The 20,024-nt window shown below is 30.1% G+C and overlaps 1 protein-coding gene across 1 annotated transcript in view; it reads right to left on the reverse strand.

Moving 5' to 3' along the window:
* Positions 1-20,024, reverse strand: part of capn1b (calpain 1, (mu/I) large subunit b) — a 35,293-nt gene that overhangs the window by 7,041 nt on the left and 8,228 nt on the right. Inside the window, exons 11-19 of the mRNA XM_056372705.1 lie at positions 19,412-19,572; positions 19,142-19,311; positions 17,972-17,983; positions 17,685-17,896; positions 17,562-17,601; positions 17,056-17,121; positions 16,882-16,939; positions 16,724-16,788; positions 16,360-16,428 (exon numbers count right to left, since the gene is read on the reverse strand). Of these exons, the coding sequence (XP_056228680.1) occupies positions 16,360-16,428; positions 16,724-16,788; positions 16,882-16,939; positions 17,056-17,121; positions 17,562-17,601; positions 17,685-17,896; positions 17,972-17,983; positions 19,142-19,311; positions 19,412-19,572 (853 nt within the window). The remainder of the gene's footprint in view (positions 1-16,359; positions 16,429-16,723; positions 16,789-16,881; positions 16,940-17,055; positions 17,122-17,561; positions 17,602-17,684; positions 17,897-17,971; positions 17,984-19,141; positions 19,312-19,411; positions 19,573-20,024) is intronic.

Below are 20,024 nucleotides of genomic sequence, written 5' to 3' on the forward strand. Positions count from 1 at the left end.
CTTTTTATGCCTTACTATACTATGACTTTTTATGCATCAATATAAAATGACTTTTTTATGACTTTTTATGCCTTACTATACTATGACTTTTTATGACTTTTTATGCTTTACTATAACATGACGTTTTCATGCCTTACTATAATATGACTTTTCATTCCTTAATATACAATGTTGTTATTATGACTTTTTATGACATACTATACTAAGACTTTTTATGACTTACTATACTATGACATTTTTATGCCTTACTATACTATGTCATTTTTATGACTTTTTTTGCCTTCCTATACTATGACTTTTTATGCCTTACTATACTATTACGTTTTTATGACTTTTTATGCCTTACTATACTATGACATTTTTATGCCTTCCTATACTATGACTTTTTATGCCTTACTATACTATTACGTTTTTATGACTTTTTATGCCTTACTATACTATGACATTTTTATGCCTTACTATACTATGACTTTTTATGCCTTACTATACTATTACGTTTTTATGACATTTTTATGCCTTACTATACTATGACATTTTTATGCCTTACTATACTATGTCATTTTTATGACTTTTTTTGCCTTCCTATACTATGACTTTTTATGCCTTACTATAATATGACTTTTTTATGACTTTTCATGCCTTACTATATTATGACGTTTTTATGACTTTTTATGCCTTACTATATTATGACGTTTTTATGACTTTTTATGCCTTACTATACTATGACGTTTTCAAGACTTTTTATGCCTTACTATACTATGACGGTATTATGGCTTTTTATGCCTTACTATACTATGACTTTTTATGCCTTACTATACTATTACGTTTTTATGACTTTTTATGCCTTGCTATATTATGACGTTTTTATGACTTTTTATGCCTTACTATACTATGACTTTTTATGCCTTACTATACTATGACATTTTTATGACTTTTTATGCCTTACTATACTATGTCATTTTTATGACTTTTTTTGCCTTACTATATTATGACGTTTTTATGACTTTTTATGCCTTACTATACTATGACTTTTTATGCCTTACTATAATATGACTTTTTTATGACTTTTCATGCCTTACTATATTATGACGTTTTTATGACTTTTTATGCCTTACTATACTATGACTTTTTATGCCTTACTATACTATGACATTTTTATGCCTTACTATACTATGTCATTTTTATGACTTTTTTTGCCTTCCTATACTATGACTTTTTATGCCTTACTATAATATGACTTTTTTATGACTTTTCATGCCTTACTATATTATGACGTTTTTATGACTTTTTATGCCTTACTATATTATGACGTTTTTATGACTTTTTATGCCTTACTATACTATGACGTTTTCAAGACATTTTTATGCCTTCCTATACTATGACGTTTTTATGACTTTTTATGCCTTACTATACTATGACTTTTTATGCCTTACTATACTATGACTTTTTTATGACTTTTTATGCCTTACTATATTATGACTTTTTTATGACTTTTTATGCCTTACTATACTATGACTTTTTATGCCTTACTATACTATGACATTTTTATGACTTTTTATGCCTTGCTATATTATGACTTTTTTATGACTTTTTATGCCTTGCTATATTATGACTTTTTATGCCTTACTATACTATTACGTTTTTATGACTTTTTATGCCTTACTATATTATGACGTTTTTATGACTTTTTATGCCTTACTATACTATGACTTTTTATGCCTTACTATACTATTACGTTTTTATGACTTTTTATGCCTTACTATACTATGACATTTTTATGCCTTACTATACTATGTCATTTTTATGACTTTTTTTGCCTTACTATATTATGACGTTTTTATGACTTTTTTTGCCTTACTATATTATGACGTTTTTATGACTTTTTATGCCTTACTATACTATGACTTTTTATGCATCAATATAAAATGACTTTATGACTTTTTATGCCTTACTATATTATGACGTTTTTATGACTTTTTATGCCTTACTATACTATTACTTTTTTATGACTTTTTATGCCTTACTATACTATGACTTTTTATGCCTTACTATACTATTACGTTTTTATGACTTTTTATGCCTTACTATACTATGACATTTTTATGCCTTACTATACTATGTCATTTTTATGACTTTTTATGCCTTACTATACTATGACTTTTTATGACTTTTTATGCTTTACTATAACATGACGTTTTCATGCCTTACTATAATATGACTTTTCATTCCTTAATATACAATGTTGTTATTATGACTTTTTATGACATAATATACTAAGACTTTTTATGCCTTACTATACTATGACATTTTTATGCCTTACTATACTATGTCATTTTTATGACTTTTTTTGCCTTCCTATACTATGACTTTTTATGCCTTACTATATTATGACGTTTTTATGACTTTTTATGCCTTACTATATTATGACGTTTTTATGACTTTTTATGCCTTACTATATTATGACGTTTTTATGACTTTTTATGCCTTACTATACTATGACGTTTTCAAGACATTTTTATGCCTTCCTATACTATGACGTTTTTATGACTTTTTATGCCTTACTATACTATGACTTTTTATGCCTTACTATACTATTACGTTTTTATGACTTTTTATGCCTTACTATATTATGACTTTTTATGACTTTTTATGCCTTACTATACTATGACTTTTTATGCCTTACTATACTATTATGTTTTTATGACTTTTTATGCCTTGCTATATTATGACGTTTTTATGACTTTTTATGCCTTACTATACTATGACTTTTTATGCCTTACTATACTATTACGTTTTTATGACTTTTTATGCCTTACTATATTATGACGTTTTTATGACTTTTTATGCCTTACTATACTATGACTTTTTATGCCTTACTATACTATTACGTTTTTATGACTTTTTATGCCTTACTATACTATGACATTTTTATGCCTTACTATACTATGTCATTTTTATGACTTTTTTTGCCTTACTATATTATGACTTTTTTATGACTTTTTTTGCCTTACTATATTATGACGTTTTTATGACTTTTTATGCCTTACTATACTATGACTTTTTATGCATCAATATAAAATGACTTTTTTATGACTTTTTATGCCTTACTATATTATGACGTTTTTATGACTTTTTATGCCTTACTATACTATTACTTTTTTATGACTTTTTATGCCTTACTATACTATGACTTTTTATGCCTTACTATACTATTACGTTTTTATGACTTTTTATGCCTTACTATACTATGACATTTTTATGCCTTACTATACTATGTCATTTTTATGACTTTTTATGCCTTACTATACTATGACTTTTTTATGACTTTTTATGCTTTACTATAACATGACGTTTTCATGCCTTACTATAATATGACTTTTCATTCCTTAATATACAATGTTGTTATTATGACTTTTTTATGACATAATATACTAAGACTTTTTTATGCCTTACTATACTATGACATTTTTATGCCTTACTATACTATGTCATTTTTATGACTTTTTTTGCCTTCCTATACTATGACTTTTTATGCCTTACTATAATATGACTTTTTTATGACTTTTCATGCCTTACTATATTATGACGTTTTTATGACTTTTTATGCCTTACTATATTATGACGTTTTTATGACTTTTTATGCCTTACTATACTATGACGTTTTCAAGACATTTTATGCCTTCCTATACTATGACGGTTTTATGACTTTTTATGCCTTACTATACTATGACTTTTTATGCCTTACTATACTATTACGTTTTTATGACTTTTTATGCCTTACTATATTATGACTTTTTTATGACTTTTTATGCCTTACTATACTATGACTTTTTATGCCTTACTATACTATTATGTTTTTATGACTTTTTATGCCTTGCTATATTATGACGTTTTTATGACTTTTTATGCCTTACTATACTATGACTTTTTATGCCTTACTATACTATTACGTTTTTATGACTTTTTATGCCTTACTATATTATGACGTTTTTATGACTTTTTATGCCTTACTATACTATGACTTTTTATGCCTTACTATACTATTACGTTTTTATGACTTTTTATGCCTTACTATACTATGACTTTTTATGCCTTACTATACTATTACGTTTTTATGACTTTTTATGCCTTACTATATTATGACGTTTTTATGACTTTTTATGCCTTACTATACTATGACTTTTTATGCCTTACTATACTATTACGTTTTTATGACTTTTTATGCCTTACTATACTATGACATTTTTATGCCTTACTATACTATGTCATTTTTATGACTTTTTTTGCCTTACTATATTATGACGTTTTTATGACTTTTTATGCCTTACTATACTATGACTTTTTATGCATCAATATAAAATGACTTTTTTATGACTTTTTATGCCTTACTATATTATGACGTTTTTATGACTTTTTATGCCTTACTATACTATTACTTTTTTATGACTTTTTATGCCTTACTATACTATGACTTTTTATGCCTTACTATACTATTACGTTTTTATGACTTTTTATGCCTTACTATATATGACGTTTTTATGACTTTTTATGCCTTACTATACTACGACTTTTTTATGCCTTACTATACTATTACGTTTTTATGACTTTTTATGCCTTACTATACTATGACATTTTTATGCCTTACTATACTATGACATTTTTATGACTTTTTATGCCTTACTATACTATGACTTTTTTATGACTTTTTATGCTTTACTATAACATGACGTTTTCATGCCTTACTATACTATGACTTTTTTATGACTTTTCATTCCTTAATATACAATGTTGTTATTATGACTTTTTATGACATAATATACTAAGACTTTTTATGCCTTACTATACTATGTCATTTTTATGACTTTTTTTGCCTTCCTATACTATGACTTTTTATGCCTTACTATACTATTACGTTTTTATGACTTTTTATGCCTTACTATATTATGACGTTTTTATGACTTTTTATGCCTTACTATACTATTACGTTTTTATGACTTTTTATGCCTTACTATAGTATGACGTTTTTATGACATTTTATGCCTTACTATACTATTACGTTTTTATGACTTTTTATGCCTTACTATACTATGACATTTTTATGCCTTACTATACTATGTCATTTTTATGACTTTTTTTGCCTTACTATATTATGACGTTTTTATGACTTTTTATGCCTTACTATACTATGACTTTTTATGCCTTACTATATTATGACGTTTTCAAGACTTTTTATGCCTTCCTATACTATGACGGTTTTATGACTTTTTATGCCTTACTATACTATGACTTTTTATGCCTTACTATACTATGACTTTTTATGCCTTACTATACTATTACGTTTTTATGACTTTTTATGCCTTACTATATTATGACTTTTTTATGACTTTTTATGCCTTACTATACTATGACATTTTTATGCCTTACTATACTATGTCATTTTTATGACTTTTTATGCCTTACTATACTATGACTTTTTATGCCTTACTATACTATGACTTTTTATGCATCAATATAAAATGACTTTTTTATGACTTTTTATGCCTTACTATACTATGACTTTTTATGACTTTTTATGCTTTACTATAACATGACGTTTTCATGCCTTACTATAATATGACTTTTCATTCCTTAATATACAATGTTGTTATTATGACTTTTTTATGACATACTATACTAAGACTTTTTTATGCCTTACTATACTATGACATTTTTATGCCTTACTATACTATGTCATTTTTATGACTTTTTTTGCCTTCCTATACTATGACTTTTTATGCCTTACTATAATATGACTTTTTTATGACTTTTCATGCCTTACTATATTATGACGTTTTTATGACTTTTTATGCCTTACTATACTATTACGTTTTTATGACTTTTTATGCCTTACTATAATATGACTTTTTTATGACTTTTTATGCCTTACTATACTATGACATTTTTATGCCTTACTATGCTATGTCATTTTTATGACTTTTTTTGCCTTACTATATTATGACGTTTTTATGACTTTTCATGCCTTACTATATTATGACGTTTTCAAGACTTTTTATGCCTTCCTATACTATGACGGTTTTATGACTTTTTATGCCTTACTATACTATGACTTTTTATGCCTTACTATACTATTACGTTTTTATGACTTTTTATGCCTTACTATACTATGACTTTTTATGCCTTACTATACTATGACTTTTTATGCCTTACTATACTATTACGTTTTTATGACTTTTTATGCCTTGCTATATTATGACGTTTTTATGACTTTTTATGCCTTACTATACTATGACTTTTTATGCCTTACTATACAATGTTGTTATTATGACTTTTTATGACATACTATACTAAGACCTTTTATGCCTTACTATACTATGACATTTTTATGCCTTACTATACTATGTCATTTTTATGACTTTTTTTGCCTTACTATATTATGACGTTTTTATGACTTTTTTATGACTTTTTATGCCTACTATACTATGACTTTTTATGCCTTACTATACTATTACGTTTTTATGACTTTTTATGCCTTACTATACTATTACGTTTTTATGACTTTTTATGCCTTACTATACTATGACATTTTTATGACTTTTTTTGCCTTACTATACTATTACGTTTTTATGACTTTTTATGCCTTACTATATTATGACTTTTTTATGACTTTTTATGCCTTACTATACTATGACATTTTTATGCCTTACTATACTATGTCATTTTTATGACTTTTTATGCCTTACTATACTATGACTTTTTATGCCTTACTATACTATGACTTTTTATGCATCAATATAAAATGACTTTTTTATGACTTTTTATGCCTTACTATACTTTGACATTTTTATGCCTTACTATACTATGTCATTTTTATGACTTTTTTTGCCTTCCTATATTATGACTTTTTATGCCTTACTATAATATGACTTTTTTATGACTTTTCATGCCTTACTATACTATGACTTTTTATGCCTTACTATACTATTACGTTTTTATGACTTTTTATGCCTTACTATACTATGACATTTTTATGCCTTACTATGCTATGTCATTTTTATGACTTTTTTTGCCTTACTATATTATGACGTTTTTATGACTTTTCATGCCTTACTATATTATGACGTTTTCAAGACTTTTTATGCCTTCCTATACTATGACGGTTTTATGACTTTTTATGCCTTACTATACTATGACTTTTTATGCCTTACTATACTATTACGTTTTTATGACTTTTTATGCCTTACTATACTATGACTTTTTATGCCTTACTATACTATGACTTTTTATGCCTTACTATACTATTACGTTTTTATGACTTTTTATGCCTTGCTATATTATGACGTTTTTATGACTTTTTTATGACTTTTTATGCCTTACTATACTATGACTTTTTATGCCTTACTATACAATGTTGTTATTATGACTTTTTATGACATACTATACTAAGACCTTTTATGCCTTACTATACTATGACATTTTTATGCCTTACTATACTATGTCATTTTTATGACTTTTTTTGCCTTACTATATTATGACGTTTTTATGACTTTTTATGCCTTACTATACTATGACTTTTTATGCCTTACTATACTATTACGTTTTTATGACTTTTTATGCCTTACTATACTATTACGTTTTTATGACTTTTTATGCCTTACTATACTATGACATTTTTATGACTTTTTTTGCCTTACTATACTATTACGTTTTTATGACTTTTTATGCCTTACTATATTATGACTTTTTTATGACTTTTTATGCCTTACTATACTATGACATTTTTATGCCTTACTATACTATGTCATTTTTATGACTTTTTATGCCTTACTATACTATGACTTTTTATGCCTTACTATACTATGACTTTTTATGCATCAATATAAAATGACTTTTTTATGACTTTTTATGCCTTACTATACTATGACTTTTTATGACTTTTTATGCTTTACTATAACATGACGTTTTCATGCCTTACTATAATATGACTTTTCATTCCTTAATATACAATGTTGTTATTATGACTTTTTATGACATACTATACTAAGACTTTTTATGCCTTACTATACTATGACATTTTTATGCCTTACTATACTATGTCATTTTTATGACTTTTTTTGCCTTCCTATATTATGACTTTTTATGCCTTACTATAATATGACTTTTTTATGACTTTTCATGCCTTACTATACTATGACTTTTTATGCCTTACTATACTATTACGTTTTTATGACTTTTTATGCCTTACTATACTATGACAATTTTATGCCTTACTATACTATGTCATTTTTATGACTTTTTTTGCCTTACTATATTAATGACGTTTTTATGACTTTTTATGCCTTACTATACTATGACTTTTTATGCCTTACTATACTATTACGTTTTTATGACTTTTTATGCCTTACTATACTATGACATTTTTATGCCTTACTATACTATGTCATTTTTATGACTTTTTTTGCCTTACTATATTATGACGTTTTTATGACTTTTTATGCCTTACTATACTATGACTTTTTATGCCTTACTATACTATTACGTTTTTATGACTTTTTATGCCTTACTATACTATGACTTTTTATGCCTTACTATACTATTACGTTTTTATGACTTTTTATGCCTTACTATACTATGACATTTTTATGCCTTACTATACTATGACTTTTTATGCCTTACTATACTATTACGTTTTTATGACTTTTTATGCCTTACTATACTATGTCATTTTTATGACTTTTTTTGCCTTCCTATACTATGACTTTTTATGCCTTACTATAATATGACTTTTTTATGACTTTTCATGCCTTACTATATTATGACGTTTTTATGACTTTTTATGCCTTACTATATTATGACGTTTTCAAGACTTTTTATGCCTTCCTATACTATGACGGTTTTATGACTTTTTATGCCTTACTATACTATGACTTTTTATGCCTTACTATACTATTACGTTTTTATGACTTTTTATGCCTTACTATATTATGACTTTTTTATGACTTTTTATGCCTTACTATACTATGACTTTTTATGCCTTCCTATACTATTACGTTTTTATGACTTTTTATGCCTTACTATATTATGACTTTTTTATGACTTTTTATGCCTTACTATACTATGACTTTTTATGCCTTCCTATACTATTACGTTTTTATGACTTTTTATGCCTTGCTATATTATGACGTTTTTATGACTTTTTATGCCTTACTATACTATGTCATTTTTATGACTTTTTTTGCCTTCCTATATTATGACTTTTTATGCCTTACTATAATATGACTTTTTTATGACTTTTCATGCCTTACTATACTATGACTTTTTATGCCTTACTATACTATTACGTTTTTATGACTTTTTATGCCTTACTATACTATGACATTTTTATGCCTTACTATACTATGTCATTTTTATGACTTTTTTTGCCTTACTATATTATGACGTTTTTATGACTTTTTATGCCTTACTATACTATGACTTTTTATGCATCAATATAAAATGACTTTTTTATGACTTTTTATGCCTTACTATACTATGACTTTTTATGACTTTTTATGCTTTACTATAACATGACGTTTTCATGCCTTACTATAATATGACTTTTCATTCCTTAATATACAATGTTGTTATTATGACTTTTTATGACATACTATACTAAGACTTTTTATGCCTTACTATACTATGACATTTTTATGCCTTACTATACTATGTCATTTTTATGACTTTTTTTGCCTTCCTATACTATGACTTTTTATGCCTTACTATAATATGACTTTTTTATGACTTTTCATGCCTTACTATATTATGACGTTTTTATGACTTTTTATGCCTTACTATACTATTACGTTTTTATGACATTTTTATGCCTTACTATACTATGACATTTTTATGCCTTACTATACTATGTCATTTTTATGACTTTTTTTGCCTTACTATATTATGACGTTTTTATGACTTTTTATGCCTTACTATACTATTACGTTTTTATGACTTTTTATGCCTTACTATACTATGACATTTTTATGCCTTACTATACTATGTCATTTTTATGACTTTTTTTGCCTTACTATATTATGACGTTTTTATGACTTTTTATGCCTTACTATACTATGACTTTTTATGCATCAATATAAAATGACTTTTTTATGACTTTTTATGCCTTACTATATTATGACGTTTTTATGACTTTTTATGCCTTACTATACTATTACGTTTTTATGACTTTTTATGCCTTACTATACTATACTATGACTTTTTATGCCTTACTATACTATTACGTTTTTATGACTTTTTATGCCTTACTATATTATGACGTTTTTATGACTTTTTATGCCTTACTATACTATGACTTTTTATGCCTTACTATACTATTACGTTTTTATGACTTTTTATGCCTTACTATAGTATGACGTTTTTATGACTTTTTATGCCTTACTATACTATGACTTTTTATGCCTTACTATACTATTACGTTTTTATGACTTTTTATGCCTTACTATACTATGACTTTTTATGCCTTACTATACTATGATTTTTCATGCCTTACTATAATATGACTTTTCATTCCTTAATATACAATGTTGTTATTATGACTTTTTATGACATACTATACTATGTCATTTTTATGACTTTTTTTGCCTTACTATATTATGACGTTTTTATGACTTTTTATGCCTTACTATACTATGACTTTTCATGCATCAATATAAAATGACTTTTTTATGACTTTTTATGCCTTACTATACTATGACTTTTTATGACTTTTTATGCTTTATTATAACATGACGTTTTCATGCCTTACTATAATATGACTTTTCATTCCTTAATATACAATGTTGTTATTATGACTTTTTATGACATACTATACTATGACTTTTTATGCCTTCCTATACTATTACGTTTTTATGACTTTTTATGCCTTACTATATTATGACTTTTTTATGACTTTTTATGCCTTACTATACTATGACTTTTTATGCCTTCCTATACTATTACGTTTTTATGACTTTTTATGCCTTGCTATATTATGACGTTTTTATGACTTTTTATGCCTTACTATACTATGTCATTTTTATGACTTTTTTTGCCTTCCTATATTATGACTTTTTATGCCTTACTATAATATGACTTTTTTATGACTTTTCATGCCTTACTATACTATGACTTTTTATGCCTTACTATACTATTACGTTTTTATGACTTTTTATGCCTTACTATACTATTACGTTTTTATGACTTTTTATGCCTTACTATACTATGACATTTTTATGACTTTTTTTGCCTTACTATATTATGACGTTTTTATGACTTTTTATGCCTTACTATACTATGACTTTTTATGCATCAATATAAAATGACTTTTTTATGACTTTTTATGCCTTACTATACTATGACTTTTTATGACTTTTTATGCTTTACTATAACATGACGTTTTCATGCCTTACTATAATATGACTTTTCATTCCTTAATATACAATGTTGTTATTATGACTTTTTTATGACATACTATACTAAGACTTTTTTATGCCTTACTATACTATGACATTTTTATGCCTTACTATACTATGTCATTTTTATGACTTTTTTTGCCTTCCTATACTATGACTTTTTATGCCTTACTATAATATGACTTTTTTATGACTTTTCATGCCTTACTATATTATGACGTTTTTATGACTTTTTATGCCTTACTATACTATTACGTTTTTATGACTTTTTATGCCTTACTATACTATGACATTTTTATGCCTTACTATACTATGTCATTTTTATGACTTTTTTTGCCTTACTATATTATGACGTTTTTATGACTTTTTATGCCTTACTATACTATTACGTTTTTATGACTTTTTATGCCTTACTATACTATGACATTTTTATGCCTTACTATACTATGTCATTTTTATGACTTTTTTTGCCTTACTATATTATGACGTTTTTATGACTTTTTATGCCTTACTATACTATGACTTTTTATGCCTTACTATACTATTACGTTTTTATGACTTTTTATGCCTTACTATATTATGACGTTTTTATGACTTTTTATGTCTTACTATACTATGACTTTTTATGCCTTACTATACTATTACGTTTTTATGACTTTTTATGCCTTACTATACTATGACTTTTTATGCCTTACTATACTATGTCATTTTTATGACTTTTTTTGCCTTACTATATTATGACGTTTTTATGACTTTTTATGCCTTACTATACTATGACTTTTTATGCATCAATATAAAATGACTTTTTTATGACTTTTTATGCCTTACTATATTATGACGTTTTTATGACTTTTTATGCCTTACTATACTATTACGTTTTTATGACTTTTTATGCCTTACTATACTATGACTTTTTATGCCTTACTATACTATTACGTTTTTATGACTTTTTATGCCTTACTATATTATGACGTTTTTATGACTTTTTATGCCTTACTATACTATGACTTTTTATGCCTTACTATACTATGACTTTTTATGCCTTACTATACTATTACGTTTTTATGACTTTTTATGCCTTACTATAGTATGACGTTTTTATGACTTTTTATGCCTTACTATACTATGACTTTTTATGCCTTACTATACTATTACGTTTTTATGACTTTTTATGCCTTACTATACTATGACTTTTTATGCCTTACTATACTATGATTTTTCATGCCTTACTATAATATGACTTTTCATTCCTTAATATACAATGTTGTTATTATGACTTTTTATGACATACTATACTATGTCATTTTTATGACTTTTTTTGCCTTACTATATTATGACGTTTTTATGACTTTTTATGCCTTACTATACTATGACTTTTCATGCATCAATATAAAATGACTTTTTATGACTTTTTATGCCTTACTATATACTATGACTTTTTTATGACTTTTTATGCTTTATTATAACATGACGTTTTCATGCCTTACTATAATATGACTTTTCATGCCTTACTATACTATGACGTTTTTATGACTTTTTTATGACATACTATACTAAGACTTTTTTATGCCTTACTATACTATGACATTTTTATGCCTTACTATACTATGTCATTTTTATGACTTTTTTTGCCTTCCTATACTATGACTTTTTATGCCTTACTATAATATGACTTTTTTATGACTTTTCATGCCTTACTATACTATGACTTTTTATGCCTTACTATACTATTACGTTTTTATGACTTTTTATGCCTTACTATATTATGACGTTTTATGACTTTTTATGCCTTACTATATTATGAAGTTTTCATGAATTTTTATGCCTTACTAAAATGTGACTTTTTATGCCTTAGTATAACATGACTTTTTATGCCTTAGTATAATATGACTTTTTATGCCTTAGTATAATATGACTTTTTATGCCTTACTATACTATGACGTTTTCATGAGTTTTCATGTCTTAATATACTATGACTTTTTATGCCTTACTATGCTATCACGTTTTTATGACTTTTCATGCCTTACTATACTATGTCATTTTTTGGACTTTTTATGCCTTACTATACTATGTCATTTTTTGGACTTTTTATGCCTTACTATACTATGTCATTTTTTTGACTTTTTATGCCTTACTATACTATGTCATTTTTTTGACTTTTTATGCCTTACTATACTATTACTTTTTATGCCTTACTATACTATGTCTTTTTTATGACTTTTCATGCCTTACTATATTATGACGTTTTTATGACTTTTTATGCCTTACTATACTATTACTTTTTATGCCTTACTATACTATTACTTTTTATGCCTTACTATACTATGTCTTTTTTATGACTTTTCATGCCTTACTATATTATGACGTTTTTATGACTTTTTATGCCTAACTATACTATTATTTTTTATGCCTAACTATACTATGTCATTTTTATGACTTTTTTTGCCTTCCTATACTATGACTTTTTATGCCTTACTATACTATGTCTTTTTTATGACTTTTCATGCCTTACTATAGTATGTCTTTTTTATGACTTTTCATGCCTTACTATATTATGACGTTTTTATGACTTTTTATGCCTAACTATACTATGACTTTTTATGCCATACTATACTATGACTTTTTATTACTTTTTATGCCTTACTATACTATGACTTTTTTATGACTTTTCATGCCTTACTATATTATGACGTTTTTATGACTTTTTATGCCTTACTATACTATGACTTTTTTATGACTTTTCATGCCTTACTATATTATGACGTTTTTATGACTTTTTATGCCTTACTATACTATGACTTTTTATGCCTTACTATACTATTACGTTTTTATGACTTTTTATGCCTTACTATACTATGACTTTTTTATGCCTTACTATACTATGTCATTTTTATGACTTTTTATGCCTTCCTATACTATGACTTTTTATGCCTTACTATAATATGACTTTTTTATGACTTTTCATGCCTTACTATATTATGACGTTTTTATGACTTTTTATGCCTTACTATATTATGACTTTTTTATGACTTTTTATGCCTTACTATACTATGACTTTTTTATGACTTTTCATGCCTTACTATATTATGACGTTTTTATGACTTTTTATGCCTTACTATACTATGACTTTTTATGCCTTACTATACTATTACGTTTTTATGACTTTTTATGCCTTACTATACTATGACTTTTTTATGCCTTACTATACTATTACGTTTTTATGACTTTTTATGCCTTACTATACTATGACTTTTTTATGCCTTACTATACTATGTCATTTTTATGACTTTTTATGCCTTCCTATACTATGACTTTTTATGCCTTACTATAATATGACTTTTTATGCCTTACTATTCTATTACGTTTTTATGACTTTTTATGCCTTACTATATTATGACGTTTTTATGACTTTTTATGCCTTACTATATTATGACGTTTTTATGACTTTTTATGCCTTACTATACTATGACGTTTTCAAGACTTTTTATGCCTTCCTATACTATGACGGTTTTATGACTTTTTATGGCTTACTATATTATGACGGTTTTATGACTTTTTATGCCTTACTATACTATGTCATTTTTATGACTTTTTATGCCTTACTATACTATGACTTTTTATGCCTTACTATTCTATTACGTTTTTATGACTTTTTATGCCTTACTATATTATGACGTTTTTATGACTTTTTATGCCTTACTATACTATGACGTTTTCAAGACTTTTTATGCCTTCCTATACTATGACGGTTTTATGACTTTTTATGGCTTACTATATTATGACGTTTTTATGACTTTTTATGCCTTACTATACTATGACGGTTTTATGACTTTTTATGGCTTACTATACTATTACGTTTTTATGACTTTTTATGCCTTACTATACTATGACTTTTTATGCCTTACTATACTATGATTTTTCATGCCTTACTATAATATGACTTTTCATTCCTTAATATACAATGTTGTTATTATGACTTTTTATGACATACTATACTAAGACTTTTTATGCCTTACTATACTATTACGTTTTTATGACTTTTTGTGCCTTACTATACTATGACGTTTTCATGACTTTTTATGCCTTCCTATAGTATGACGGTTTTATGACTTTTTATGCCTTACTATACTATGACTTTTTATGCCTAACTATACTATGTCATTTTTATGACTTTTTATGTCTTACTATACTATGATTTTTCATGCCTTACTATAATAAGACTTTTTATGCCTTACTACACTATTACGTTTTCATGCCTTAGTATAATATGACTTTTTATGGCTAACTATACTATGTCCTTTTTATAACTTTTATGCCTTACTATACTATTACGTTTTTATGCCTTAGTATAATATGATTTTTTATGCTTTACAATACGATGTCATTTTTATGACTTTTTATGCCTTACTATACTATGATGATTTTATGATTTTTTTTCTGCCTTAATAAACTATATCTTTTGTATTCCTTACTACACTATGATTTTTGTATGCCTTACTATCAGATTTGTACGCGTTACTATACCATGATATTTTTATGCTTTACTATACTATGTTGTTTTTAAACCTAACTATACTATTTTTTTTTTCTGACTTTTTATGCCTTACTGTACTATGACTTGACTGAGGTGAACAGGTGGCTGAGTGCTTAAGGTGCTCACCTTAGCACTGAGTCACCGTTTCGATTCTTTGGTATTTTTAGAGTTTTTGTGGTGGATCATAAAACACCATTGTGTGATGTCATCATGCGCTTACAAGAATGATTAAGTTGTATATGAACAACTCTGTACCTGAACTCAGGTAGAAGTTTGAATCACTGCTGTGAGGGTGTCACCTCAAACTTTTATTTTGAAAGCGACATCACCTTCCTCCTCTGAACTTACAGGTTCAGGTTTGTGAACAGGTGATGTCGGACTCACCAGCCACTTCCTGATTTTGTTCCAGAGAATCTGAAACTCCAGCAGACCGAGCCGAGCACTGCCGTCTTTCTGAGGTCGAGTCAAGAACTTTCAACGAGAGAAGAAGAAACATGGAGAACAGGGAGAAGAGAGAGAACACAGAGAACAAAGAATATAGAGAACACAGAGAACATGGAGAATAGAGAACAAAGAACACAGAGAACATGGAGCATGGAGAACACAGAGAACACAGAACAAAGAGAACAAAGAACACAGAGAACACAAAGAACACGGAGAACACAAAGAACACTGGGAACACAGAGAACAGGGAGAACAGAAAGAATAGGGAGAACAGGTTCCAGGTACATGACACAGGTGAGGATACGTCCATGAGGCCGACCATGGCTCTGCAGGACTCCATACTGAACCCGTCAGTCTGTAGGTCTCTGTCTGTTCACACAACAACCACAGAAGAAGGACCACAGTCAGCTGGTTAACTCACCTGGTTCAGGTTAAACACCAGGGACAGGGATCTGAACTCACGTTTGGACACGACCCGGTTCAGGATTGTCCTGAGCTCTCGCACTGAGACCTCCATGTCCTGATGAGAGAGAACGTTATGAATGTCAAGCAGAGTCACCGTTGTTAGCATTGGAGTTAGACTGGATGCTAACCTGCTGCTGGATATCAACAGGTTTTACATTCAAACAAACTCACATCTCCAGACAGCTGAGCAAACATGGACCTGAAGGAATCATCGATGTCACTCTCTGAGATTTCCTCCTGCAGAGAAGAAGAACGACACCAAGGTCAAAGGTCAATCAACACAAAGCCCATGTATGTATTTATTTAGTAAAGCTTGTTAGGCCACTATTGACCCCCACTGTACATGACCCCCAGAACCCAACCAGTCCTCTACAGCTGGACTGATCAGCTGATTCATCAATCAATCATTGATGGAAATACCTGTCAGATTTTTCTGTCCGTTCATTATTGACAAACAGAAGAAATCAAACCAACTGTATAAAACAACTTCACAATAAATAAAAACTAAAACAGTTTAGATTTGACTCAGTCTCTCTGGCAGGACCAGGACCAGGACCACATCATGAAGGACAGAGGACCCAACAGAGACGATAATGTGTGTTCATCTGTTGTCTCTGTTTTCTTTTTGGTTTTGAACGAGCAACAAAGTAAAGGTGATTTAAAGGAAGATTTTTTACCTCTTCTCCAAAGTTCACCTCCACATCGTCGTCCATCTCCCTGCACAGAATCACAGGTTTAAACATCCTCCTGACTCAATGAAGAACTAGAGTAACTGTCAGTCTGGGTTCTGACGGACTCACTCAGTCTCCGACTGTTTCTCGGTGAACACCCTCAGGACGAAGTCGGCCTCCTTCGAAGGCTCGAAGGTCGACGGGACGACCAGGTACTCGCCTGGCGGGAGGCGGAGCCTAGCGCTCACCTCTCGCAGGTTGATGAAGGTCTCGGAGCGAGCGCAGGAGGAGTGACGCAGGAAGAAATCCTTCTTCATGTGGACACTGGGACAGCCTCGGTACTGACGGACAGATGGACGTTAGCTTTAAGCTAAATGTGATTAAAAGTTTTACTTGTTTCAGACTGGATGACTCACCTCCTCAGGAATCTGTCAATGAGACAAAACACAGAGAAGAAGACTCACTACACACTCACACCCATGTTCTGATAACATGCTAGTGCTAACTGTTGCTAGATGTTTACTAGGATGTTACCATTTGGTTACTTAGGTGTTACCAGTTGGTTACTAAGACATAAGTATGTTGGTACCTGAATGTTGGCAAGCTTTTTTTATGTGGCGTGGTGTCTCAGTGAGCGCCAAGATGTTGTGGGTGGTTGCTGAGGCATTGCTGAGGGGTTACTCCAGTTTTTGTGGTGGTTGCTAGGGTGACTGAAATGGTTACTGTGGTTACTATGTTGTTGAGGCGGTTTCTAGTCTGTTGGTATGTGGTTACTACAGCATTCAGGATGGGTGGGGGTGTCTGAAGTGGTTTTTGGTGTTTGGGGTAATGAGGATGTTGCTTGGAGGAAACAAATGTGGCTTCTGCAAAGATGATTGGTGGTAAGCAGCAGTGTTAGCAGCAACGTTAGCAGTGTTAGCAGCAGTGTTAGCAGCAGTGTTAGCAGTAGTGTTAGCAGCAGTGTTAGCAGCAGTGTAAGCAGTAGTGTTAGCAGCAACGTTAGCAGTGTTAGCAGCAGTGTTAGCAGTAGTGTTAGCAGCAGTGTTAGCAGCAGTGTAAGCAGTAGTGTTAGCAGCAGTGTTAGCAGTAGTGTTAGCAGCAACGTTAGCAGTGTTAGCAGCAGTGTAAGCAGTAGTGTTTACAGCAAGGTTAGCAGTGTTAGCAGCAGTGTAAGCAGTAGTGTTAGCAGCAGTGTTAGCAGTAGTGTTAACAGCAGTGTTAGCATTAGTGTTAGCAGCAACGTTAGCAGTGTTAGCAGGAGTGTAAGCAGCAGTGTTAGCAGCAGTGTTAGCAGCAGTGTTAGCAGTAGTGTTAGCAGCAGTGTTAGCAGTAGTGTTAGCAGCAGTGTTAGCAGTAGTGTTAGCAGCAGTGTTAGCAGTAGTGTTAGCAGCAATGTTAGCAGCAGTGTAAGCAGCAGTGTTAGCAGCAGTGTAAGCAGTAGTGTTAGCAGCAATGTTAGCAGCAGTGTTAGCAGTGTTAGCAGCAATGTTAGCAGCAGTGTTGGCAGTGTTAGCAGCAGTCAGTACACCATAAAGACAGAGAGTTGCTGTGTGACATCATAACACTACACCTTCATGACCTCTGACCTCGTAGATGGCGAAGCCGATGGTGTGCATGTCCTGTCCATGGCGGCGGTAGCGGCGGCGGTCTTTCTGCATCAGAGCCACCAGGAAGCTGCAGGCGGCCTCGTCGTCCTCGGGGTCGTCGTCCTCCTCCAGCAAAGAGATCTTATACTGAGGGTTGATCCAGAATGTGTCTGCAGAGAGGAAGTGACAGCTTTTATTGTGAAAGGTAACTGCGGATGGTTGTTGGCTGGGTCTGAGCTCAGAGTTTATGATGATTTTTTATGTTCTCACTGGGGTGGTTCCTGCAGCCCCCCGCCGTGCTGCCCCTCCTCCACCCGCCTTCAAATGTCACTGTGGTCCAGAAGCTGCTGGAGTCCTGACTCAGAGCGTCCGGGGTCAGATTACAGATCTCCAGTCTAGAGAACTGACGCAGGAAGTCCTGGAACGACATCCTGACACACACTCTTCATCACTCCTCATTCTCATCCTGACACACACTCTTCATCACTCCTCATTCTCATCCTGACACAGACTCTTCATCACTCCTCATCCTCATCCTGATACACTCTTCATCACTCCTCATCCTGACACACGCTCTTCACTCCTCATCCTCATCCTGATACACTCTTCATCACTCCTCATCCTGACACACGCTCTTCACTCCTCATCCTCATCCTGACACACGCTCTTCACTCCTCATCCTCATCCTGATACACTCTTCATCACTCCTCATCCTCATCCTGACACAGACTCTTCATCACTCCTCATTCTCTTCCTGACACAGACTCTTCATCACTCCTCATCCTCAACCTGACACATGCTCTTCACTCCTCATCCTCATCCTGACACACTCTTCATCATTCCTCATCCTCATCCTGACACACTCTTCATCACTCCTTATCCT

This window comes from Seriola aureovittata, chromosome 3 (genome assembly GCF_021018895.1).
Source record: "Seriola aureovittata isolate HTS-2021-v1 ecotype China chromosome 3, ASM2101889v1, whole genome shotgun sequence".
Lineage (NCBI taxonomy): Eukaryota > Metazoa > Chordata > Actinopteri > Carangiformes > Carangidae > Seriola > Seriola aureovittata.